The 27102-nt window shown below is 57.8% G+C and overlaps 1 protein-coding gene across 3 annotated transcripts in view; it reads right to left on the bottom strand.

Moving 5' to 3' along the window:
* The window catches only part of CHCHD6 (coiled-coil-helix-coiled-coil-helix domain containing 6), a 125272-nt gene extending 98860 nt beyond the window's left edge, over positions 1 to 26412 (bottom strand). For all 3 annotated transcript variants that reach the window (XM_027098457.1, XM_027098459.1, XM_027098458.1), the window contains exons 1-4: positions 26280 to 26412; positions 15836 to 15944; positions 12864 to 12936; positions 11109 to 11253 (exon numbers count right to left, since the gene is read on the bottom strand). In XM_027098457.1, coding sequence (XP_026954258.1) covers positions 11109 to 11253; positions 12864 to 12936; positions 15836 to 15944; positions 26280 to 26366 — 414 coding nt within the window. In that variant the 5' untranslated portion in view covers positions 26367 to 26412. The remainder of the gene's footprint in view (positions 1 to 11108; positions 11254 to 12863; positions 12937 to 15835; positions 15945 to 26279) is intronic.
* Between the last annotated feature and the right edge of the window lie 690 nt (positions 26413 to 27102).

Below are 27102 nucleotides of genomic sequence, written 5' to 3'. Positions count from 1 at the left end.
CTGTGGGGGCCCCAGAGAAGGTCTCCCGCTGTCCCCAGCCTGCAGCTAGGCACGGCCACGCGGCCACCTTGGGCAACAAGGCTCGTCCAGGAGGGCGCCTGGATCTGGCCCTCAAACTACTGAGTGGGCACGTGCACTATGGTCCCTTCCCCCTCCTGGGACAAGGAACCGCCAGACCACCCCCCACCCTGCACTGTTACCGGGAGGAGCGCATGCCCCTGGGGGCCTCCTCCTCACGTACCTGCTCTCTGCCCTCCTGCACACCGGGACCCCCCTGCACAGCTCGCCTATTTGGGAATGGGGACAGGCAGGAGGCCAGAGAGGGCGCACTCCCCGGCCCCCCTGGCGGCACTGAGACCCCCGCACAAGCCTTCCTTCTTCCTCTCCCTCCCCCACCTGTCCACTCCTCCCCCCATTCCTCCCACCCACTGGCCGCCGTCCGTTGTCCAGGCCGCCATGGCCTCTCAGCAGGACTGTTCTCCATACAGCAGCACCTTGTGAAAACCTTCCTGGGGGTCCCTACTGCACCCAAGCTGCACGCCCCCCAGGCCCACAAGCCCCTCCACGGTGGCCCGGCCCCGTCCCCACACTGCGTTGGCAGTGCCCCAGCTCACCGACCCCCGGCCCCAGGCCCCGGGCTCTGCCCCTCCTGTTCCTCCAGGCCTTGACTCCCAGGCCCGCCCCCCAGAGAAGCCCTCGCTGACCCCACGGAGGAAACGTGAAGGAGAGTCACCAGATCTGTTGTTTCTGAGAACGAAGTATCAATGGCCGTGAAAAGCAAACTTCAAGGAGTTTGAGAAGCAAACTCTGATCTCAAGACACTGCAGCAGAGGGCGGGGGCACTTCAGACAGCAGGCGGAGGGGACAGAGCAACTCCAAGGGGAAGAGAGGGAGGCGAGGCCAGGACGAAGAAAGCCCAGCCAGGACTGGGCCAGCAGGTGTGGACAGGGCTCGGCACAGCGCCGGGTGGGGGGCACAGGGGCCCCTGGAACAGGGCGAAGAGAGGGGCGAGCCAGCAGCAGTGACAGAGTCAGAGCCCAAGACCCTCCGGCCCAGCGTGACCCCCTGCGGTGGCCCTGGGAGCCCAGGCCCAGGTGCACAGGAAGCGGGTGTGGGGCCACACAGGAAGACAAAGGGAAGGAGGGGCCGAACCCTTCTGGGTCGGGCAGACGCCTGGGGTCAAGGTCAGGAGAGCCACGAGACAGCAGAGCACTAACAACGGCTGGGGAGCTGCGGAGCATAAGCCTCACACCGACGGCGAGGAAGGCTTTCAGCTCACGCCTGGCTGAGAAACGGCCAGGTGCAGTTTTTGCTGAGGACCGACTAAGCGCGGACATCTTCCTAGAGGCTAAAATACACCTCGTTTAATCCCCACTACACCTCTGAGCTGCGGGCATCCTCACCACCACCATATGGGGGGGAAACTGAGGTGCAGGAAGACCCCACACGTGGAGCAGAGAACACAGCCGACCCAAGCCTCCAGCGATTGCTGCAGTACCACCCCTGACCAGAGCAAGACCCAGACCTTCCAGTGAGTCATCTGCTCCCGGGCTTCAGACCCCAGTCATGAAACCCGGGGCAGCACCAGCTGGTCTCAAGGAGAAGAAGGAGACAAGGTGAAAGCGAAAAAAGAAAACGGCTCCGGAAGCTTAGAGCGCCTTAGAAGAGGAGCCAGTGGTCCCAGTGGCCGCCTGCAGTCATGAAGGGGCTTCCACTCGGGCTGGGACCAGGGCCAGAAACTGGGCCAAGCGACCCGGCCTGAGGTGAGGCTCTCGGGCAGGTACCTGGCCCCCGGCGGCCCCCAGGCCGGCCCGGCCCCAGTCGAGGGGCCCAGCAGCGGCTGGGGCTGGGAACCCTGAGGTGCAAAGCCCTCCGCTCTGGAGCGAACACCAAGGCAGCCCCCCAGACAGTCTAAGGGACAAAGGAAGACGGGGCACCCGCCACAGACCAGCTACTCCAGGCTCAGGAACCCTCCCCAAGGAGGGTAAGCACACGATGGGCTCCCGTGCCAGCCCGCAGCTGCTTGACATTCCCCAGGGTGCCCACAATGTGCTTCTATTTATGGCCAGCGTGGCAGTGGGTAGACAAGGGCGGCCCTGAGTCCACTGGCCGGCCACAAACAGCTGTGCTGCACACCGTCTGACACCCAGAGCCTATCCGTGCCGTCATCCGTGGCTGCACACCGACAGCCCAGGGACAGGAGGGGAAGGACGGAGCGGCCGTGGGGCAAGGGTGCAGCCCTGTGGGCAGAGGCCACCAGGTGCGTTAGGGGAGGGCCCAGAGGGCAGAGTTAGCAGGAGCAAAGGGACAAGGGGCCAAGCCCAGGCTAGAGGGCGGCAGGGCCGGGTGGCCCAGGGGCATCATGGAAAGGCCTCACACAGTAACCACCCCCCCTGACTCCCGGTCCTAGCAAAGCACAGGGCGCCGGAATCCTCCCTTAGAAAGCCTACTGACTCGTCCAGCAGTGGGAGACGCTGCCTGCGTGGGGAAGAACGCAGGCGGCGGGCTCCCTCAGCCTCTCGAGAGCCTGGGGCCCAGGAAGCACTCCCACCTGGGCTTCGATGAGAGCACGGCCCCTCCACCCCACACCCTTGGGAGTCAGGAGAGCGCAGGGCCCCGTGGGAGCCTAGGTCGGCTTCAGAACGAAGGAGCCCAGGTGAGGGGTGCCGGCTCCTCGGGAAGGAGGACGAGACCTCAGCCCTCGTGCAGCGTCCCCTCCGCGCAGAATCACCCCCACTGCCGCCTCCAGACGCAGCTCCTCCTCCCCTCATCCTGGGGGAGGCGGGCCGGACGCAGAGGGTGCAGGCACCCCTGCCCCCACCAGCCAGACGGCGAGCTGGACGCTGCGCCTGCTCCCAGCAGCTCCAGACGCTCCCACTGGACATGGGAGGAAATGAGGCTGGCGCAGGCTGTGCCGTGTCCATAGAGACTCTGCACCCAGGCCCCCAGGTCCCGCAGCAGGGAGCCTTCCAGCCCACCGCCCGACCAGTGCCCAGCCCCTTCCTTGATCTGGGGGTGTCAAATGTCCACCTAAAATCACCACCGCAACCCCGCTTCCAGCCAGAGGTGGCCCTAGGACCCCGTTCTGCCGAGGAGGCCCCTAGGGAGGCTGCCCCTCCCACATAAAACAACAAAACCTCACTAGGAAAGGCTTTGGGTCCTTCCTTCTTCCCAACTGGAAAACTGCCGTGATGCCTGGAGGCACAGTAGCCACCCTGCAGCCCTGAGGAGGCCGCCGGATCAAGAGGGAAGGAGGACAGGGACCCTGCTCCGAGCCACAGCGCCTGCCAGGCCTTCTGCCCAACGACTTGTCCTTGAAATAAACACACCCCCACCGTTGAAGCCACCGCACCCGGGCTTCTGTTACAGCCAAACTTGTCCCGATGGGCGCACATGCCGTGCTGACCCAGACACTCACACAAGACGGGGACCTGGCTTGGCCACTGAGCAGACATGGGGGTTAGTGAAGACCTGGGGCTCTCCCCTGCCCCACTGCTGGGTTTCTCAGCCAAACAGCCCCCTTCCCATGCTTTGCCTGCCAGCAGCCAGCAATGGCGTCCACCCGCGAGGCAGACACGGTCTGCTGACAAATCTGAAACCGAAAGGAGCAGGCAGAACGGCAGCCCCCCAAAGACTGTGAGAAAACCACATCAACACACTGAAGATAACCCATGGCCTTCCCCTCTCCCCAGCCTGCTGGCATCCTGGAGCAGGCGTAGAAGCAGGCAGGCGCCGGCCCAGCTCCACCCCAGGGGCAGAAAAGGGACACAGGCCGCTGCCAGGACGGGCCAGGCGGAGGGCCGGCCCCTCAGGACCCACAGGCCAGGCCGAGGGCCGGCCCCTCAGGACCCACGGGGCTCAGGCGGAGGGCCGGCCCCTCAGGACCCACAGGCCAGGCGGAGGGCCGGCCCCTCAGGACCCACAGGCCAGGCGGAGGGCCGGCCCCTCAGGATCCACGGGGCTCAGGTGGAGGGCCGGCCCCTCAGGACCCACGGGGCTCAGGTGGACGGACGGCCCCTCAGGACCCACAGGGCTCAGGTGGAGGGCCGGCCCCTCAGGACCCACGGGCCAGGCAGGCGGACAACCCCTCAGGACCCACGGGCACGGAGTACACACAGGGGTGCCGGGTATCCCCCGCTGTCAGGCTCGCCCAGGCCGCAAGAGACCCACTCAAGACAGGGAGGCCCCAGACTCTGAGCCAGGCCCTGGGCCTCACAAGGGACGACACGGGAGGTCAGTAAGTTGCCACCTCAGCCCCAGTGCCCATCAGACGGCCCAGGTCAGCCTCCGGGGCTGCGTTTCCCCAAGGGAGGCTGCGTCCCGGGCCCTGGGGGCCCATCAGGCACCCAGGTGCCCAGGAGCCTGGCTGAGGCCAGCAGCCGAGTCCCTGGAGAGGCCTAGAAGGGAAGCCTGCCCTCAGCGCCCTGGATCCAGCCCACCACTGGCTCGGCGCTCATCCCCGGCACTAACGGACGTGCCCGGTGATGCATGCCCTGCTACTAAGACGCAGTGGCACCAGGAAGGCACCGCGTCAGCCATCTGCCTCTCGAGGTCAGCACTAAGGAGGGTCTCCAGCCTCTGGCGTCACCAGCAGATGCCCCTCAGACCCGGTAGATGGCCGGGCTGCGAAGCCCCTGGAGCCCCAGCCTCTCACCCAAAGGCACCGAAGGCACCTTGCTGGGCACCCAGAGCGTCGGCCCCACTTCAGAGGGAAGGGCCACCCGCTGTCCACTCGCCACAGGTGCCCCCTCCTCCCTGCTCGTGCCCCGCCCGCCGCCTCGCCTTCCAGGTGGTGAAAATGTGCACAACAGCTGAAGGAAAACAGGACTTTTCCACCTAAGGACGCACCCCGGTGCCCCTGTGGGCTGGACAGCCGGACAGGAAACAAGAGCCCAACGAGCTTCCCGGGTGACGCTGCTGGCCCGCCCTCAGCTCTGCGGGGCCCACGGGGCTCCCGGCGACGGGGAGGCGCCTAGACGGGCAGCAGCCTCCGCGCTCGGGCCGGACAGTGAGTCCAACGTGCCTGGATGGGGTTTCCTTCCGCTCCCGCCACGTGCCTCCAACCTCACACGGCCAGGCCCCAGGGTCCGGCTGCACACATGTCAGGTCCCTGCGGGGGCCAGGGGGTGCACCTGGCCATCCCTGCCCGGCTCCGGCCACAGTCTACGCTCGCCCGCCCCCCAGCGCCGAGCCCTGCTCGCCCAGCTCCTCCAGGCCTGGCTCCAGCACAGAGCGGCCTCTTTCCTTGCTCTCCTCAGCGAGGGGCTCCCGATTCCCTTTGAGGCCGGGAAGTCTGACCAAGGCGTCCATCTGGGAAGGAGCTGCATCAGGACCGGTCACCTGGAGCTCGTGTCACACAGCACAGCCCCTGCCCTCTAGGACCACGGGAGCCGCGTCACCCGTGGGATACACCACATCTCGCGGGGCACAGCAGCAAAAAGGGCCGAAAACTGGGGGGTCCCCGGGCTCCCAACGCCGGTCCAGGAGCCGGCTCCGGGCCTGCTGCACCAGCACCACGGGGGCTGTTAGCAATGTGGATGCTGGCGTCAAATCCACTGTTTCCAGCCCAAGATCCAAGTACGTATATTTTTACTGAGTCCCCAGGTGGTCCTGGCGCACAGCATTGGGCAGCCGGGCCAAAGGCGCAGAGAGCAGAGGGTGCGGGTGGGCGTCTGCCCAAGGCCAGGCTGAACCGGGAGCCCTCCCTTGTTCCGCGCCCCGCCCGCCACGCCCACACCACCTGTGCGGAAGGCCCAAGGCATCTGCCCCCAAATAAATGGACGTATGGAGGCAGGAAATGCGCAGATCTGTCCTAAGGTCAGTTCCGTGGACTCTGTGTCCTGGTCCCCGGGTGGAGGTGAAGCAGAGAAGAATAAATTTTAACTTTTCCAGCAACTCACAGAGTGCCCGGGGATCGGGGGAGCACAGTGACGGGCCCCAACTCGTGCCAGGCTCCCTCCTCGGTCCCCGCGACCCCTGCAGCGTCATGACACAGGCCTGATGTGCTGAGGGCCAGCCGTGAACCTGGCGCCAGCTCTTAGTCCGCATCTGGGTTCACGCCCTCCCTCCACCCCCAGTTTGTATAAAGTATATGCGAAATAAAACCAAAGGGTTTTTTTGATGTGTAACCAGCTTAAAATATGGTTGAACCAGTTTTCACACAAGCCTACCTATAGTTTTCCTTTCTCTAAGAATTGTCATATCCTTTAACCACAGGCCGAGTGATTTTAACTTTGACCTGAACAAGGAAAGTAGGAACCCAGGAGGCCTCACGCTACCCCTTCTAACTGACTGCTCCAATTCCCTAAAAGAATGAAGTGCACCGCCACCCCCCCCCACCAGCTCTACCACCGCCCTCTGAGCAGATGTGACTGGGGTGGAGGGGGGTGGCCGCGGGCAGGGCGGGGCAGCCCTTACACCAGGCCTGTGGAGGCCCCGCCTGCCTGCGGAGGGACAGCCCTGAACACCAGGAGCCCCCTGGGCCTGGGCAGATTCCTTTTGGTTTGACCTCAGCAGCAGACTTTCTTTCTACTTCTCCCCTCCTGCACCTCTGTGCGTCTTGTTCCTTAGATGATCAACTCCCGAAGGGGAGGCACTGTGCTGGGATCACGTGGTCTTCTGTGCAGCCACTCGTGAGAACGCTGAACTACCCTAAGCACAGAGCCTCTCGGGGACAGCAGCTTTATCAATAAACTAACCCAGTGCCTGACATACGACAGGCACCCAGAGAACATACATATAACGTCATAAAAGAATCGCTCACTGGAAAAGAAAAGAGATGGAAGTTTGTACTTTCTATCAGGTGTACTGCAGTTTCACACTCCTAATAATACGCTCAGGAATCCAACAGGCAGGGTCGTAAGTCTCGCTCTCCCTAAAGGAAGGCTCTGCCAGGCCTTCGCTGCTCCATCCCCTGGGTTTGTAAAGCTCTCACACCAGAAGACCGAGGCCAAGAAACCGCTCTGTTCTTTCATATTCCTCTCTGGAACGTGGGATCTGGGCTCCAAACTTCCTCCCCGATTCAGAGGGAAGCACACGTCACACAGGCCCCGCTGATGCCCAGGCCTCCACCCCAGCTACACCTGAGGCTCCGCAGCCCTCGTGCAACCGAGCAGGACTCTACGGGGCCCTCCCAGGGCAGGCCCTTCCCCTCCTCTGCTCTAGTTCCTCTCAGAAGCACCCAGAAAACAGTATCTATTGCACACTCCTGAGTTGTTTTACAGATGTGAAAATCCCCACCAAATGGAACATGGTAACTACTTGATGACGAGCAGCCCCCAGGCCTCCTGGAGCCTGAGGACTGACGATATTAGCCCGTGACCCCACCCTGCTACCCACCATCAGCCAGTGTTCCATCAGAGAACCGCGCGCCCGCTGATCACACACCCTGCGACTCCCCTCCCTCACCTGGCCTTGAAAAGCACTTTGCTGAAACCCTTCGGGGAGTTCAGGAGATTGTGGTTGAGCCATCTGTCTCCTCGCAAGAAACCTTTCTCTGCTCCCAGCTCCGCTGTTTGTTCGGCCTCACTGTGCTCGGGCACAGGAACTCGGGGTCAGACACACGCACGCGCAGGAACACGCATCAACACTCGGCAGCTCACCGCAGCGCCGCTGGGCAGGCAACGGGAACACTTCGGTCCTCAGGAGTAGGTTATAAAAATTATTACCTTTCCTTGTTATTAGTTTTATGAACTTTTCCCAGTAATGAGCTCAATTATTCCCTCGTGCAGAAGAGGACTGAAAAGTCCATACTGTAAACGTCAGAGCAAAGAGCGTGCTAAATGTCAGCGCGCTCAGCACCCTCTAGACGAGGCTGCAGGTGCAGGGTCGGGGCACGAGCCTGGGGCCCAGGCTGGATCCAGCCTCAGCACTCCGCCCGGCAGGCTCCCTCGTCCCGCCTGGCGGGCACTCAGGGGAGGAGGGAGAAGCCGCTCTGCTCCCCTCAGGTTCTTCTCCCCGTCTTTCTGCTCTTACTTTAAACCCTCCAAAGCACAGTTCTGAGGCTACCTCCGCTAAAGAAGCTGCGACCACACCGACCAAGTGAAGGTGACGGCGGCGGCCTCGCTCACCTCTGCCCGGGCAACGCGCAGAGCAGGCCCGATCGGCCTCACCTCGCCTTCCACACCAGCCACGTGTCTGTGTCTGCTCAGCCCATGCCCAGGGCACGTGGAGGTGTGGGGCACGGTCCTCCCCATCAGCGGCCTCCCACTCGCCCGGCACTGCAGGCACGTGGAGGTGTGGGACGTGGTCCTCCCCATCAGCGGCCTCCCACTCACCCAGCACTGCAGGTCCTGCTCCAGGGCGCGACTGGCTGCCTGGGCCACGTGCCCAGCCCCTGCCTGGACCAGAGCAGGGGAAGAGGCCACTGCAATCCCACCCAGGGACACACGACAGGAAGCAGGTGAGTTCCTAAAAGGGAATGGCGGCGCCAACTGCACGAGCAAGTGGGCACTGATCAAAAGCAGGGCCCCAACAAGGAGTCATGGACACCTGCAATGTGAAGGCAGCCACGGGGCCCGCGGGTCCTCAGAGCTCTGGCAGGGGGCACCGTCCCCCCAGACGTCCGGGCGAATCCAGGCAGGATGTGTCTTCTTCCCTCTAAAGATACCCTTCCTGCCAAGAAACCCACACCTGGACCGGAGGCAGGAGGGAGGGAGGCTGTGAATCCCTTTCGCTGTGGTGACCACATTCCAGGTGACAGTCCACCCCTGCAGGCTGCCATGCCTACTGGGTAACTGTCCCAGGCGCCAACGCTTTTGCTCCATCCACACCGATTAACCCTGCATGTCCCCAACCAGGGTCCTTCCCACCAGGTTGTCGGGCTGCCTGCCTGTCCTCACCAGGGGTCTCCCTGCGTCAGGATTCTCCACCAGACGGCCACAGGTCAGAGCACAGCACCCATCCCTACAGCTCCTGGGGCTCCGTCTCAGTTTCGGCGTCACTGGGCAGGCCCCTGGTCCACGGCCTCCTGCGGTGCGTGCACGCGGCTCGCTCATCCTCACCACGTCCAGTGCCGCCTCCTGCCCGCCTGGCTCAGCCCAGCTGCTCCCTCGGCCGACACCATGGCCTCTGCATCCCAGGCACATTCTCTTTGCCTCCGGCTCACATTCACTGTAACGGTTTGGCCGTTTTCAGTTTCTGGTTCAAGTCTGTCTTCCCACTAGACTGGACGTTTCCCAGGGGCGAGGATCCTACATGGCTGCTCCTTCCCGAGGGCCCAGTTCAACCTGCGTGTCTCACATGCTTGCTGCGTGATCCGCACACCTGGGCAGAGCCCTCCCCCCACCCCGGGAGGGGTGTCCAAGCAGAGCCCTCACACCATCCAGCTTCCTTCTGTGGAGCTCGGGGAGCTCCTGGTGTCCCGGCCGTGGCCCCGGGGGCACGTGGTGTCAGACGCTGCTACAGCTGTTCCCCACCCCATTCCTGACATGACATCACGGTTTACAACAAGAAAGACGTATTTGGTCTTTGCCCACCGTTCCTGGCACGGAGCTCCCAAAACCCTTGGAACTTCCTCTGCTGAGAGGGATGAAGGTGTCTTTCCTTATGCTGATGAGCTGACTCTGGGAAACCACCCAAGGATGGGGCTGGGTGCCAGTGGAGCCGCCGTGTGATCAGAGGCCTGGAACGTGGGTCCCAGCCCCTGACCTTCCGGGAAGGCAGGGGGGCTGGAGGCGGAATCAGTCGCCAGTGGCCGTGATGTAGTCAATCACGCCCGCATAAGGAACCCTCCACAGAAACCCCGAAGGAGTGGGTTCAGAGAGCGCCCAGGCTGGGAAGGCGTGGAGGCTGGGTGGGGGGGGGGGGGGGGGGGGGGGGGGGCGTGGAAGCTCGGGGGCCTTCCCCCACCCTCCCCAGAGCGTCTCTTCCGTCTGGCTGCTCCTGAGCCACGCCTCTTATCAGAAGCCTATGATCTAGTAAGTCAAGTGTTCCTCTGAGTTCTCTGAGCTGCTCTAGCAAGTTAATCCAACCTGAGGAGGGGGCCGTGGGAACCTCTCATCTACAGCCGGTGGGTCAGAAGCACACGTGACAACCTGGCTTCAACTGGCATCTGAAGTTGGGGGAGAGGTCGGGGGGGGCAGCCCGATGGGACCAAGCCCTTAACCTGGGGATCTGATGCCACCTCGGGTAGACAGTGTCACAACTGAGCTGAACTGTAGGACACGCAGCTGGTGTGGAGAAGTCCTTGGACGTGTGGGAACACCCCACACTCCACCACTGAGAGAATTAATACTTCCTGACAGTCCTAGCTCTCTCCGGACGCCCACCCCCACCTCCCCGCAAACGTGATTAGAAAAGAGCCCCAGCTCCAGCCAACGGAGCGCTCCCGGTTCCCTGTGCCGAGGGCTGGCCCAGCCACAGGCCCTGGTGCCGTCCAGGCAGAGGGATGTCAGAGGATCTGTGCTGGGGCTTCCGGAACATCCTCCTCCTGCTGCTGAGTGTGACTGGGTCCGCAGGAGAGGGTACCCGGGCCGTGATGACGTGGTGGCTCCTGGGGCACTGTGACCTCTCTTGCTGTGACACGCAGCCTGCACCCACAGCAGAAAGACCTGATGGTACCTCCCATCGGTTAAATGTACCCAGAATGGCAACAGCCAACGCGGTGTGCTTCCGCGATCTGCCAGCACTGCTGGGCCCGGCCTCACCACCTCCTCTCGAGCCGCAGGCAAGCCCGAGTGTGACCACCAGGACAGTCCAAGATGCTCCCTGGGGCCGGAGGATGCGCCCCAGCCAGTGGGCAGACAGCTCGGCTCCGCACCCAGGGTGACTTCTCCTTCTGTTTCTGGCTTGTTGCAAGGCCCCAAGCCCACAGTACTCTCCCTCTGCACCCTCCTGGAACACATGTCCTCACAGCACTTACACCTATGAGGTTCCGGGACCCAGCACCCAATGATCCAGCTCTCACTGTGCAGACCTGAGGCCACAGGCCACAAAGCAAATCAATGACAGAGCCGGGGCTATAAGAACCGCCCCCCCTGCTCCTGGTCCCTAGAAAGACACCCTTTCCACAGAGGAGAAGCTGGGACTTTGGACCCATCAGGTTCCAGGGCCAACCTCTGCTTCCCAGAGCCACTGAGCCAGGAGGCCAGCCAGGGACCCACACTCACCAGCTGGGCGGACCGATGCGTCTCCGGGTCCATGCCGCCCTCCCCCTGCCGCAGGGACGCGCTCCGGGGCTTGGCAGCCGCCTCTTTGTCCCTCGTCACCACCTGGAGCAGCTCGTCCTGGACCACGGCCTGCCCCCTGTCACACCTGGGCCAGGGAGAGACAGGAGACGCAGATGCAGACGCAGCTCGCTTCATCTGCCAGGGACCAGGGACGTGAAGGCTGGTGGAACGCTGTGGCGCCAGAGAGGGTCAGGCACCAGTGACAGTCCCCTGGGAGTGGTGTGTGCAGGGACAGTGTGACACTTTCTCAGCCAGAACAATACAGATTGGGAGCAGAGGGCCTGACAACCAGGTGAGGAATCAGACAGCCAAACGCCAAATGAGAGATCCTCGGGGCACGGGATCAACCCTCACTCGAGCTGCTCCTTTAGAGGGGCGGGGCGAGGGGGAGCCCACCTCCCCCACCTGCGGGCAGGAAGGTTCAGAAGCAGCAGCCTTGCTTTTGAACTTTCAACTCTCCATCCTGAACGTGTCCCTATCCTTGGACCTGTTTCCAGTCTTCCTAATAAAATCATCTTAGAGAAAGAAAAAAGTTACCGGTCCTGAGATGTTCTCAGAAGTGTTATTTATTAGGGTGTAGAAAACGCACACAGTGAAGGGGCCGCGGCAGGTCGGCCTGGGGGCACGTGACAGACGTGAGGCCCTCCGCGCCACGCTGCCCACCATGCCATGCGCGGCTTTAAAACTGAGCACCCACATACGGCGCCTTCAGCAATAAAAACGCTTACGACGAGGTGCAACAAATGGAAGATAATTAGAAGACTGGTAAAAACAGCAAGATACAAAATTTTACATGACTTTGAAAAAATAACCCTAAACTAGAGGAAAGAAGACATTTGAAAGAAACAGTCCAAAATACTAACAAGGGATGATGACTCTATGGGCGGTTTTTTCCTTTCATATATATTATCCTAAGTCTTCCATTAGCATGTGTTACTTCGACATTTTTAAAATGTTTAAAAGCATTTTTTTAAAAAGGTTCTGGTCATTTATTTTTGGGAGGTCTCTTGGGATTAAGGACTGGAAATTCTCAGAAGGTGGGGTCTTGACCCCTGACCACGGAACAGCCATGGCTGGGCTGACCTGCAGAGGGAGCCGTCCAGCCGTGGTTGACCGGGGGTCCCTAAGCTAACTCTGAGTCCCTGTTACAGAGGCCACGGCCTGGAAGCTGCAGACGACAGCTGGTACTGGTCCCTCAGTACCAGCCGACAGCTCACTGAGTCAGCGCTGTGACAACTCCACGCCCCGCGTGGGCCCCGCGGACCACACCCCAGGGAGAGGGGCGCTCAGCTCCGCCTTCCCCGAGGCCTGGAGTCTCAGGGTACACTCTGGGGACCTCTGGGCCCGGCCACTGGCCTACCAGCCCCCGGGCCGGGAAGCTCTTGGGCTGTGGCCTGTGCTGGGAGAGGCCACCCACACCCTGGAGCCTGTCCATGGAGGCAGCTCCTGCAGACACAGCGGCACGCACCAGGCTAGCAGCGCGGCCACCCGGCCATTTAGTCCTGGCCCTCCCACACCCGGGAGTGTCTTCATCTGAACACTGGGACTAGTGCCACCTAAATCACAGGCTTGGCATCCCACCTAAATAAGATGGCGTTTGTGACGCAAACACTCCGGCCTTTAGGAGAAGGTACCCGGTGAGGAGGGCGCGTTGGGCCGGGGCGCAGGGCCGGGGTGAGTGGGCCCTCGGCTTACCTCCTGAGGAGATCCACCTCCGCCCCCGAGGGCCGCCGGCCACCGCCACTCTCCGGCCTGGGCGATTTAGACTCTGCAAAGGGGGAGAAGAGAAGGTCAGTCCATCAGCAGCAACCCATGGACGGACAGAGGCACAGTGTCACCTAGGAAAGGGCCCAGGACGTCACCCCATGGACGGATGTGCCCCAGGCAGACACAGAACACAGCCTTACTCTGTGGTTAGGAGAGGGGTGGCCCGAAGGCCCCTCTGCCCGTCTCCTGCATAGGACGGCTTGGTCGCTGGGTCAGTGTGGACACCTGAGTGCGGTGGTCCAAATCCCCCTTCCTCCCTCTGCGGCCACTGGGAATCCAGGTCACCTTCCCCAGAGGCCAGACCGGCTGAGGGAAGCTCTGCTCTGTCCGAGCTGAGAGCACAGCCCCGGGGTGTCGGCTGGCTTGGCAGGGCGGGGGCCGTGGGGGGAGACTCCTCGTGCCTGGTTTCTCTCAGACCCCTTTCTGTAGGGTTTCGATCCTGAATGTGGCCAACGCCCCACTTAAGGACATCTATGTCACCTTTCACCTGCTTCACCTCTAGTGTCACTGGGCCCTTTAAGCTGTCGCAGTAGGTCTACCTTCCCATGGCCGAGAACGTGGGGATCTCCGAGCAAACCCAATTCACTCTCCTCTCCCACCGCGCGGCGACACTGAGGTTCTGCTCCTCCCCACTGCCCCAGGCTTCGGCGTCCCCGCTCCGCTGAGGCCTTGGTCACATGCCCTCCACCCCATCGCAGGCCTCCACGCTCAGCCACTCGGGCCACACGAGACCCGGCCGGGGAACCAGGCTTTGGGAGGCAGACGGGATGGGGTGCTTCTCCCAAGACCTTTTCAGCTGCTGACCTCGGAAGCTGAGGGGCTCAGCCCCTCCGGAAGGGCCCTCACCGCGCGCAGCGCCCCGGGACTCACCCAGGCCCACGCCTCTCCCGGAAGGCCGGGCAGGCGCGCTGGGCCGGGGAGGGCAGCCCTCGGGGCCGCACCAGGTCCTCGGCCGGGAACGTGCAGGAGGCACCGCTGCCTGGTGTGGATGTGACGTGAACGCTCCCTGGGCTTAGGGCCTGACTTATAACAACTCTAGTGACGTAAGGTCTATCACATTTATTTCTGCTTTCTATACAGTTTTCCTTTTTCACGACTACAAAAGTAACGCGTGCACCCACCGCAGAGCCTGTGGCCGGACCCCCGCGCCCACGCTCCGCGGCAGCCTGCAGGTTCAAGCGTGTCAACCCTCCATGGAGCTGGCTCTCGTCACCTCTCTGACCGTTTGTACACATTCTCCATGCAGCCGTCAGAGGGCTTCAAGGACTCTTTACATATGAACACTGCTCCCTCCCTGTCGGCTCTACTCCCTAGTTTGTCACTCTTTGTTCATTCATTTCTTCTAAACTGTCTCCAATCGTTCAGTCACAGCCCCCACTCCTCCTCTTCATTTAAGGTCTCTTCGCCTGACACGGGGTTAAGAGGCTGCCTGCCGCTCTAGCTGTATGACTGCACCTCTCCCAGTTCAACCTGTGACTTCCTCTGACATGCATTTGGCGTATGGTTTGGCACAAGGGTTTAATTTTAACTTCTTTTTCTATCTTGTTCTATCACTAAAGTAAAAGCAGACACTGGATTTTAAAAGTAAAAGTATTTTAAAATTCATCCATTTCAGGGCATTCCGCCCATGCTGACAAATCCAGCCCTCAGAACCTCCAAACTCACTCACCCTCAAACAGCAAAATACTTTGTTGAACCAAAACTGAATGATAGATGAACCACTCTTCTTGCTTTTTAAACTGCTCAAACGTAGCAAGACTGAAACAAATGCTTCTTTTCTCTTCCAAGGCTGAACCTGACGTGGCCTGACATATTGCAGCCATTTTCGCCCTCTGCCTCTCCCCCTCCTACAGCTCACTCACGCACGTGAGGCCTCTTCAACCCTCTCTCCAGCCGGCCGGAGAGACGGTGAGGATGACCCCCCAGAAAAGGACGAGGGTGTCTTCTGTGGGCTTCTGCTGCGTGTCGCACTGTCGCGTGACACTGTAAGCCACAGGCTTGCGCACGCGGCTCCTGACGGGAGCTGGGCTGCCCTGGGGGAGGGTCCCTGTCTCCCTGCCTACGTGTGCCAGCGCGCGCCTCGTGACCGCATCCCTGGCCGGCACTCAGGACATGCCGGGTGGACAAGCAAGGTGCGGCCTCCTATGCGCTTGCACCCGAACGGGGCCGATGGGCAGAGAAGACAGCTCCAACGTGAGGCCGCAGTCACTCACTGTGGGTCGGGACGGCATCCATGCCCCACACGGCCAGGCCCCTCCAGCCCGTCAGCGAACAACTCACACCTCAGGTTACAGCAGGGGGACCCAGATTCTCATCAACGAGCTCTTCTCATTAATCAGCTGTCACGAGGACTTTTCCTGTTTGTAGTGTCTTAATATTTCCGCACCACACGTTCTCCACTCAAACGCTAGTGTTCCTTGGTGTTTGTTAACAGGAGTCACTTGGAGAAAAGCACAGGTTTCTTCACCTGTGACGGACACGACAGTGGGGAACAAAAGCGCTTCCAGTCCGGCTCAGGCAGCAGCTCCACAGCGAGCTGGGGAAGGAGCCGGGGGCACGGGGTGGCGACCCTCCTGGAAGCCCCACGAGCACCGTCCCAGGAGCTGGGCCAGGACCCCGGAGCATGAGGGCAGGTCAGAGCTCTGGGACTGGCGCCAAGGTCACCCACTAACTGCTTACGTGCAGAGAAGCTGGAACAGTGGGGAACTTCCAGCCCTGGTCATGGTCACAGAGGCTCTGACTACACGGCGCTGCAGTCCTTGAACAGGACAGCACCCAGTTCGGGGGCCACTCTCTCGTGGGACGCGCTCACGTCATGCACCGCCCGCGGGCTCAGCCGGCAGCTCATCTCCAGGAGGAGCGCCCACTCCGTCCCCACGCAGAACTGCCACCCGGCCTACCTTTCTCCCGGCCTTCGGAGGAGACAAGGGCGGCAGCTGCAGGGGTCAGCGGCCCCACTCTGGAAGGCTGGCCAGGATCTTTCATGCGGTTGACCACGTTTTCAGACAGCTGTGGGAAGGATTGAGGGGAACAGTTAAATGACAGAACCCTCTAGAAGTGAAGACTCCCCTCTACCCATGCCCCAGATTTCTGAGCAGACTAATTCTGCAAGACCAACTCCAATAACGTAAGGAACTCCACACAGAAACCTCTCGTGCTGGCCTGGCACCCGCCAGGTCAACGCCACGCCCAGTCTGGACTCCACGGGCCACAGCGTGTCCCCCACTGGCTTCCCGCCTGCACCTTCTGCTCCCACACACTCAGGGGACCCCGAGTTCCCCTTCTTCTCTCCTGCCCTGAATCCGTTCTGCTGAGAACCACTACAGCCCCACCCTGTACAGAGGGTGGACGCCTCCAGCTGTGCAAACCTCACCCTTCCCTGTGGGCGTCCCAGGGTCCCTCTACGGTGGGCTCTTCCAGACAGCACCCGAGTTAAGGACCATTTCTCCCAATCCTTTCCCTGTTACAACAGGCGCACCTCTTAGGAAGCGTCTCACATTCTATGGGCCTCGTCTAATGGCCTGTAAACACCCTGAGGGCCGGGGCCGCCTCTCCTTCCCGTCTGAGTCCCACCAGGGCCACCGTCACAGCAGAAAAATCCAGCACGGCCTGGCTCATTTCACCCTGGCTCCCCCAGTGACGACCGGATGATCAAATCTTTCCCCCATTGTAGAGGAGTGAAATGGGTACGAGGGTGTCATAAAACACTTGACTGAAATGAAACAGCCAGCGAGGGATGAATCCAGAATAAAAGCCCCTAAGAGTTGACATCAATAAATATTTATTAAGTGCCCAGTATGTGCAAGGCATCACAAAGCACAGCGAGGGGAGACGTTAAGATGACTTGAGGACCGAGTCCACCATCCGCAGCTCCACTTCAGGGATCCAGGCGAGGAAAGTGCTCCCACGTGTGCACAGCAGCGCTGGACTCGCACAGGAAAAGGAAACAACATACTAGCCACGACAGGCAGTGGTGAGAGAAATGATGGTGCGCCTCCTATGAAACACCGCGGAACTGTCGAGAAAGGACAGCTAAGACATGTGCCTGCCATGGAAGGATGCCACCGCTGACCCGGGAGTCAGAGGACACTTTGTATCTCGACTTTGTAAAACAGACACACAATTATAAAGACGCAGATCTGCGATATATACACGTTGACCTTGGCACGCACACATTCCCCATGTACGCATCCACTCGGGGCACACACCAGACGTCCCGGGGCGTGTCCTGCACACGGGACAGGAGCGGCTGGGCCAGGACATTCACTTTCGGCACTTCTGTGTTTCAGTTTTTTATCATGAACGTTTCTTTCAGCAAGTAAAGATTATAATAATAATAACTGAGTCTCTCTAGTATTTAAGACAGATAAAAATCAAATAGCTAATTAATGATCATAGAACAAGAGAAGACCAAGCACACACAGCAGTGGAAGAGAATTGAGAACCCACAAATAAACCTATACATCTGTGCTCAACTGACTGACAAGGGTGCCAGGACCATTTAATGGGGAAAGAATAGTCTCGTCAGCAAAGGGTGCTGGGAGAGCTGGACATCCATGTGCAAAAGGATGAAGTTAGACCCCTACTTCACACCATATACAAAATCTGACTCAAAAGGGATCAGAGGCCTAAATGCAGGAGTTAAAACAATGAAACTCTTGGAAGAAAACACAGGCGTAAATCTTTTTGACCTTGGCTTTGTTAGTGAATTTGTAGATATGCCACCAACAACATGAGCAATCAAAGAGAAAACATATACTGAACTTCATCAAAATTAGAGTTTCATTTTTCAAAAGACACAATCAAGTAAGCTGAAAAGACAACCCACAGAATCTGCAAATCATGTATCTGACAAGGGACATGTATCTAGAATATACAAAGAACTCCCACAACCCAATAATACAAAGAAAAACAACCGAATTTAAAAATGGGCAAAGAATCAGAATAGTCATTTCTCCAAAGAAGATACACAAATGGCCCATAAGCAAATGAAAAGATGCTCTCATTCTCATGAGACAAATGCAAATTCAAACCACAATGAGATACCACTTCACACCCACTAGAATGTCTATAACCAAGAAGTCAGATAGTGACAAGTGCTGGCAAGGACATGGAGAAGCTGGAACCCTGATACACTGCTGGTGGCAAATAAATGGTGCAGCCACAGTGGAGAACCGTCTGCGAGCTCCTCAAAAGTTCAACACAGAGTCACCATTAGGCCCAGCAATTCCACTCCTGGGTACCCACTCAAGACAAATGCAAATACACATTCACAGCGGGTTGCACGTGCACATTCACGTCAGCATTATCTGTGATGGCCAAAGGTGGAAACAACCCAAATAACCATCAACTGACGGGTAAGTGAATAAAAATAATGGAATATTAGCCATAGAAAGGGATGAACTACTAACACAGGCCACACCATCGTGCTCAGTGAAGGAAGCCAGACACAAAAGGCCGCATACTGTAGAGCCCCACATGTGTGAAACGTCCAGAACAGGCAAATCTCTAGAGACAGACACTAGATGGGCTGCCTGGGGTTTGGGGGAGGGGGGAAACGGGGACTAACGGCAAAGGGTGAGAGGTGGATTTCTCCACCTATCAATATTACAGGGGATCTCTATTTCAAAAATATGTGTCTTTAAAATCTGTGAAGCATGTTAGTGGCTAAGCGCTGGGAAAGAAGAAAATACAGTCCGGCAGGGCCGGGTGCACACGGGGTGGCAGGAAGACCGCTCAGAGGAGATGGCACCAACCGGAGACCACCGCCCTGGAGGGAGGAGGCCCCGCCACAATCCCATCTTGAGATCCAAGAAAAAAGGATCCAGTTCCGAGCAGAGGGGAGGACGAGTGCACAGCCTCTGAGAGGGGCCGAGTTTGGCCTGTCCGAGGGCCTGACGAAGGCGTGTGTGAGAGAGGCTGCACCAGATGACCAGGCCGGAGAGGCACACCGAGATCTCACGCCCAAACGTGACCCAAGGGCGAGGGAGGGCGCTGGCCCGAGTCAGCAGCCAGCTAGCCCTCCACGGCCACCGCTGCGGCCACTCACGCGCCGCCTTCCGAGCACCCTCTGAGCACACCCTGCTGCTCTCGCGCTTCTTGGCCCACGGCTCCCCCGCGCAGGCTGAGCACCGGCATGTTCCAGACCAGCTGGGTCTGTCAGCGGCCCCTGGGGCCCAGACACTGACCCCGGGGAGGCGCTGCCCTCCTGTGGCTCTAAGAAGATTCCTCTGCTTTGCCTGCGGCTGTTGCTGTGGAGATTTTGCTGGCTAGTCCTCCAGTTTTCTGTGAGCTGAAATTAGATCCACAGATTTAAATCCGAGTATCTGGACGAGAAGAGTCCTGGAGGCCCCCCTAGAAAGGTGGCAACCACCGACGCCCACGGGGCCAGGCAGGTGACAAACGAGGCGGGCCTGGCAGCAAAGCGGGAGTGCCAGGACAACGTGGCGAGGACGGGAGACAGCACAGCCCCGCAGAGGGTGGCTACTTCACAGCTCCAGCCAAGGGGCGCCCCTGGAAACGTGGACCAGACTTTCAATTCTTCCCCCAAAAAACTGAACATTGAATTGATGTAACGCCTCCAAGTTTTAAACGTTGTCGATTAATACCACAAAGTTTCCGGGCTGATGGTTTCATCCAAGAAATATGGAGCCAGTAGCTTAAGCCTCTGCCCAGCGAGGCTCTTGCTGACTTGAGCCCGGTTCCGGGTCACATGCTGGGGCCACAGACCAGCAGACGAGGTCCTGCTCACGGGGCAGAGCTCCCCCCACCCAGGACGGTGACCAGCGACAGCACAGAGGGAACCCCTGAACTGGTCGCAAGGCCACGGAGGAATTTAGCCAAGGAAGGGAGAGAGAGCCCTGCAGACAGAGGCGCACAGCTCGAAACAGCACGGCAGCACGTGTCCTCCCCGCGGGACGGGCGGCGACAGGAGAAGGTGGCACCAGCACACAGAGGGCCTCGGGAGCCAGGCCCAGGAATCTGCATTGAACCTGGAGACAGCGGGAAGCGCGGATGGGTGGGAAGTAAGCGGGTCGCACCTCAGCTTTAACCCTGAACGATCACTGACACCACCAGCTGGGGGGCCGTCTCTGAGAGCGAGGCCGCTGGGCCTGGAAGGGAGGGACCTCCACCGGGACTGTCTGGATTCTATCTCCACTGCCTGAGAGCTGCTCAAAAGTAAAATGTACCTTTTAAAAACACATTACCCTGCTAGTGCCAGGAAGTACAGATTTGTGGCAGGCAAGCATGTTGGGAGAAAGAACAACTTGTCAGATGGGCAAGGGGAAGGTGGGGCGGGCCTGAATGAGATCAAGAGTTCCTGAGGGTAAAAAGGAGAGGATGAAACAGAAGCAGCTGGAAGGGAAGACACAAGAGTTGACATCAGATGCAGAGAAAAAGGGCACGTGGGATCAGCTTCCTGTGTGGGGACCAGCTGGATGGACCTTCACACGTCAGGAACAGGGAGAGTGGGAGAGGCAGTGGGGGGATGCAGTGAATCACAGGCGCCCAGGAGACTTGCAGGGGGACATGGCCAGCAGCATGGGGACACCTGTGGTCTGGGTGTTTAAAACCCGGAGGTCAACAGCTCACAAATGAGGACAAAAGAGATGACCGGGGTGGAGTGCAGGAAGGCAAGAGGGTGGAACCAGGCAACGCTCTGCAGAGACGGCAGGTGGGATCCTGGAGACCAGGGCTGCTGTGGAAGACATGCGGTGACCTCTCTCCAGGGTGGAACCCACCGGGTCCAAGACCCTGATGTTTATGATCAACTGATGTTCACCAAGGTCCCAAGGTAATTCAAATGGGGAAAGGACAGTCTTTTCAACAAATGTAGTTTGAGAAAATTAAATATTTCAAACAAAAAAGATGGATTTAGAGCAGACTTCACCAAGCTCTAGTGCTCGAGCCAAATCCAACTCAACACTTGATTTTATAAATAAAGTTTTACTGGAACATAGCCACACCCATTCATTTACATATTGTCTGCGGCTGCTTTCACCCTAAAATGGCAGAGTGATTCGCCAACCCGATTTAGAGGCTTACTTCACATCATACACAAAAATTAACTAAAAATGGATCACAGACTTAAGTATAAAAGCCAAAACTCTTAGATGAAAACATATGAGAAAATTTCTATAACCTTGGGTTAGGCAAAGATTACTGGGATATGATGCCAAAGCCCAATCACTAAAAGAAAAAAAATAAGTTAAACATCATCAAAATGACAAATGTTTGCACTTCAAAGACACCATTAAGAAAATGAAAAGACAAGCCACAGATTGGGAGAAAATATCTGCAAATCGTAATATGATAAAGGGCTTATAACTCAATAAAAAGGACAAACAACCCCATCAAAAGCTACTAAAAGTGGGCAAAAGATTTGAATACACATTTCACCAAAAAACAAATATATCTGGGCAGGAAATAAGCACATGAAAAAACATTCAACATGAATAGTTATTAGGGAAACACAAATTCAAACCACAATGAGGTACCACTTCACACTCACTGGAATTGCTATAGTCACAAAGATGATAACAAGTGTTGGTGAGGGTATGGAGAAACTGGAAGCCTCATATCCTGCTGAGGGGGATGTAAAACGGTACAGCCACTTCAGAAAACAGTTTGGCAGCGTCTCAAAAAGTTAAACCTATGTTATATATCAATTATATCTCAATAAAATTTTAAAATAAAAAATAAAAAAAAAAAAAAAGTTAAACCTAATAATTCACCAAAGTCATAAGCAGAATGACCCATCAATGCTACTCTTACGTTATCTACCCGAGAGAAATGAAAACAAATGACCACAAAAAAACCTTATGTACACATGCTCACAGCAGCATTACTCATAATAGTCGAGAACTGGAAACAACTCAAATACCCATCAGTCTGACTGAATACACGAAGTGCAGAATAGCCATATGATGAGATGCTATTCAGCAATAAAAAGGAACTCCTGATACATACCACACCGTCCAGGAGCCAACGCCAAGAACATGGTGCTAAGTGAAGGGAACTGGACATGAAAGACGCACGATGTACTTCCATGAAATGCTCAGAAAAGGCAAACCACACAGAGGCAGAAGGCTTAGCGGTTACCTGGGGCCGGAAGTGGAAGTGGGGAGTGACCGCAAATAGGAACAAGGGAACTTCTGAGGCCTCGTAAATGTTCTAAAATCCCACTGTGCTCAACTCTGTAAATTTGCTTTAAAAGATTTACAGCAACTCTGTAAATTTGCTTTAAAAAAATCCCTGAAATGGTGAATTTTACATGTAAAATACTTTTCAATAAAGCCATTTTTTAAAAAGTCACTATCATCAGATAAAATCTTTCCAAAGCTCCACCCCTGAATAGAGAACCCCAATGTCGCCTCCAGAGAAACGTGTGAACAGCCCTGCATCACCCGTCTAGCCTCATCACCTGGCCAACGTCCTCCACCATCCCAACCTCTGTGCGCCTGCCAAGCACACAGCTATGGAGCCGGAAAGTTTGAGCTTCCTGCTCTACCACCAACTCGCTGTGACCGGGGGTTCCCTCACCCCCTTGAACCTGCTTCCTCACCTCTGCATGGGGATGAAATCTCCCAAGGTCAGCCTGGGGCCCAGGTGACGCAGTGCCCTGAGACTACTCAGCCCAGAGCAGAGCAGCCTTCCCCCGCTGGCCCAGGCCCGTCGTCACTGTCAGCTCATCCAAGCAGCACTGTCTGAGCAGCCCACCTGCACAGGAAGCCCCATCACTCTCCGCATCCTTTTTGTTTTCTCCGTGGCGCTTGCAATTCTTATTCTTCTGCCTCGTCTTTCTTTCTCTCGGTCAGTTCCCCCTCCTGGGATGAGGCTTCCATGAGGCAGGGCCCTGTGCATTGTCCCCTGTAGTCTCTGCCAGGCCAGGCCCAGTTCACAGTGAGCGCTTGCTGAGGTGGCGGTGAAGCGGTACCCACACGTCGGGGACGCCTGGCCTCTCTGGTGTGGGCACACGGGGAGCTGTCCCTTGTGTCCCTCGACCTCCTCTGAGATCTTCCCTTCAGCAGTGGTCCCGACTTGCCTCCCGTGGCAATGAATGATGGTAAAGGTGGTATAGCCCTGAGGGTGAAATGAGCCTGGGGACACAGCTAGAGCAGCAGCCTCGGGAAGCGACCTGGGAAGGGGAGCGGGAACCGAGTGGATGGAAGAGGCAAAGGCTGGAGAACAGCCAGGGGTCTGCAGGTTGACATGCAACCAACTTCAGCTGAGTCACCAAAGATGGCTGTGCAGGGGCAGAGGGGACAGTCACACACGGGATGTTGTGGCTACGTGTGTACCTCCTCTTACTGGAGGATGAAATGAAACACACTGGTTGAAATGAAATCTTTATGTATTTCACACATGCTTGCTCTGAAAAACAGAGGTGAATATAATTGCAGCTTTTTGCTTAATTAAATTTCTTTTACCTTCCTGGGAATTAGGGCTTGAACTCACTATGTAAACTTATGCAAATGAGTGTGCAAACTAGCAAGGTCCTGTCATTTCATTTTAAGGAAAGTAGAATGCTTTCCAGGACCAGGTCGGGGGGATTAAATACAAGAGGTCTTTAAGAATATTTAACTTTTGGACTTCCCTGGTGGCACAGTGGTTAAGAATCCGCCTGCCAATGCAGGGGTCACGGGTTCGATCCCTGGTCCGGGAAGATCCCACATGCCGCGGAGCGACTAAGCCCGTGCGCCACAACTACTGAGTCTGTGCTCTAGAGCCCACGAGCCACAACTACCGAAGCCAGGGCTCCTAGAGCCCATGCTCTGCATCAAGAGAAGCCACCGCAATGAGAAGTCCATGTACCGCAGTGAAGAATAGCCCCCGCTCTCCACAACTAGAGAAAGCCCGTACGCAGTAACAAAGACCCAACGCAGCCATAAATAAATAAATTTATTTTTAAAAAATAAAAAAGAATATTTAACTTTCTCTGAAGGAGCAGGCAGATGTTCTTCTTTGGCACACACCTCCTATACCTTCTATTAAATTAACTTCTCGTTTGGTTCAACCAATGATCTTTTCTAGTGATTTTCACTCATCTGCTTAAAGACAAGGTGGACTTCCCAACCCTCGAGTCACTTTGCTAGCAGGAAAAACCTTACATCAAACACTGCACTGCCATCACCTCCTTTCTCTGGTCTCCCTCTCTCAAAACAGGCACACGAGTGGATGGAAAGAAGGATGGAAGGATGAAAGGATGGAAGGATGAAAGGATGAAAGGATGGAAGGATGGAAGGAAGGAAGGAAGGAAGGGGTCTCAGAACATGGGGCAGTGCCCCCAACTGTATGCCTCTAGACAAGTTCTTTATTCTCTCTGATGAGTTTGCCCAAAGCTCCCTCTAGTTTTAACAATCTCTGGTAGAACTAACCACCCTGTCAGGACAGCTAGAGGCTGTCACAGAATTTTCACACTGCCTTGCATATCACTGGGAGTATGCAGGGTAGGTTGGAGCCGTGAAAAAAGGCTATTTCTTGTACCCAAAAAGATCTGGGTTAAAGTCCCAGAAGTAACACCTTGGGCAAACTCCTTAACCTCTCTAAGCCGGATTCTCCATTTTTAAAGAGAATTTGTACTTTGCAGAACTGCTAAGAGAACTAGAAATAAAACGTGCCTGTCTGATATAAAACCCAAAAGAGATGATGCTCCTCTGTCCACTTAGAAGACGTTCCCACCATTGTAAAGCAATTATACTCCAATAAAGATGTTAAAAAAAAAAAAAAAGACGTTCCCTTAGAAGACCCTGACTGACTGAACTCTCCAACACTCTCCAAAACAGGTGACAACAGCGGGAGAGCGCCCACACAGAGCTTGCGGCATCTTTCTAAATTCCGATTCGGCTACGGCCTCTCACCTTCCAACGTGAGCGGAGCCGTCTTCTCTCCATTCTGACTTTGCCCCAAGCCAGGTCAAGACTGGATAACACCTAGCAAGTACCAAATATGCTACGTAGGCGTGCTAAGAATAGAGGCTCCCACAAAACACTCTGTACTTTTTCTAAACACGTGCACACACATCATCTTATCCAAGGCAGCACCTAGGATTATCACAGCCTGCCCCCGTTTTTTAAAAGATGTGGTGATAGACTCAGCAGATAAGCTGTTCACCCCAGGTCACACAGCTAATGAGCAACTATCTAGATGTCACACCTCCTGATGCCCATTTCTTCTTTTTCTTTTTGGGCACACCACGTGGCATGTGGAACTTCCCCAAGCAGGGATCGAACCCTTGCCCCCTGCAGTGGAAGCACAGAGTCTTAACCGCTGGACCGCCAGGGAAGTGCCCTGATGTCCTTTTCTGAGCCAGCTCCCTAATTAACTAATTCACCTATGCCCGGCTCTGTGCATCCCATGGACACCTGGTGCCTGCTTCACTGGGGTTCGTCCCTTTAATCACTCAGCAAAGGTTTACAAAGCACCCACTACGTGCAAGGCAGAGGTGCAGGAGCAAGCAGAGCACTCAATGAACAGTCCCTGGAGTCCCGCTGAGCGCAATCCCAGCTCGCCGGCTTGTTACCTAGGTGACCCTGGATAAGTACCTGTCTCAATGCCTACCCTGTCCCCCATCGATAAAATGGGCGAACAGAATCCGACCTCTCGGAGAGCTGCTGAGAATTAAACGACAGGGTACCCGTCAAGGGTTTAGCACAACCCATGGCCCCCACTAAACACTCAAGCGTGAGCTGCTTTTATTCTTCCTCTAGAGTCTGGGGATAGAGTCTGCAGTCACACAAGAGCCTTGGCCTCAAGCAGCTTACACTGCGGTCGGAAACACACAAAGAAGTAAAGCATCAACAGAAGTTTCAAATGGAGATGAGCGAGCGCTACGACAAAAACCAGTGTGCGACCGCGGGGATGGGCAGGCACTCTGGACTGAATGGTCAGGAAAGGACCCTCACGTGAGACCTGAACTACAAGAACGCAAGAGCGGATATAAGGCAAACTGGGGGCGCGAACACAACCCGTGCGGAGATCGCGAGCCGAGCAGGCCGGCACCTCGAGGGACAAGGAGGCCCCGAGGCCAGCGAACAGGGAGCGGGGGCTTGGGGGGGACTGGCACGGGAGGTGGTCAGTCAGGTCAGCAGCGCGGCTCCGGAACCCAAGGGGGGCGGCTCGTTGTCCTCGTACACGCTTGGGCGTCCGCGGGCGGCGAGGGCACAGGATCAAACGTCCAAGGCGCACCCGGGCAGGGGTCCAGGTAACGAGGCCCCGCCCCCCGGTCTCCGTCCGTCCTCCCACCCTGAGGAGGCCAGGCCTGCGGCGCCCTCCGAACTCGCGGCCCTCTCGCGGCGAGCGCCGGCAGACGCCTCCACGCCCGCCCGCCGGCCGCCCGCTCACCCGGATGCCCTGCAGCACCCGGACCCGCTCCTCCTGCTCCATCCCGAGGGACGCCCTTCGGCCCTCGCGGCTCTCGGTGATGCCCATGGCGGGAGGGGGCTCCGGTGCGCCGGCGTTTACGGGACCGGCGCCACCTGCCAACAAGGCCGCGTCCTATTGGCCGAAGCTCGAGGCTCAGCCAATCGCGGCGTGGGCCGCGCGGCATTGTGGGGGCTGTAGTCTCGCGGTGGCCGCCCACTGGACCAGGAGCACGAGGCGCAGCGCCCAGACGGCGCGTGGCCAGATGGCTGGCCAAGGAGCGTAGCCGCGGTGGCCGGGACACCACCACCGAGGAGGCCGCGCTGGGCGGGCGGAGGCGCTGCAGGTTTGCGGTGAAAAGACGGAGAGCGTGAAGGCGCTGAGGAAGACAGCGACGTCGCGGTGCCGGGAGAGAAGCTGGCGGGAGGCGCCCCTCTGTGGGGGAGGCGGTGGAGGAAGAACTTCGTGCAAAGGCCCTGAGGCAGGAGGAGAGCGAGGGCCCAGCGCGGGCCCCGAGTGCGGGAGGGTGCAGAGCAGACCCGGAGGCGGGCTGAAGGTCGGAGTGGAGAGGGCTTTGTCGGCGGGGCCAGAGCTTGTTCTAAAGGCCCGGGGAGGACAGTGCACGGCCCTCGGCGTTGAGGAGACACGCACCGTGTATCCAGCGTCGTGTTCACGCCTGTCTCGCGGGCTCACACGTGTGATGGACGCGGTGACTGCGGCTCACAGCCTCGGCCACCTGAACCCAGCCCCCTTTTGTTCTCTGAGCTGCTGACTCGCGTTGATCTGCCACAGTAGGCCCGGAGCT

This window comes from Aethalodelphis obliquidens, unplaced genomic scaffold, assembly GCF_003676395.1.
Source record: "Aethalodelphis obliquidens isolate GAN/ISIS:26980383/991018 unplaced genomic scaffold, ASM367639v1 scaffold123, whole genome shotgun sequence".
Classification (NCBI taxonomy): domain Eukaryota; kingdom Metazoa; phylum Chordata; class Mammalia; order Artiodactyla; family Delphinidae; genus Aethalodelphis; species Aethalodelphis obliquidens.
This window is presented reverse-complemented; position numbering and strand designations above follow the sequence as displayed.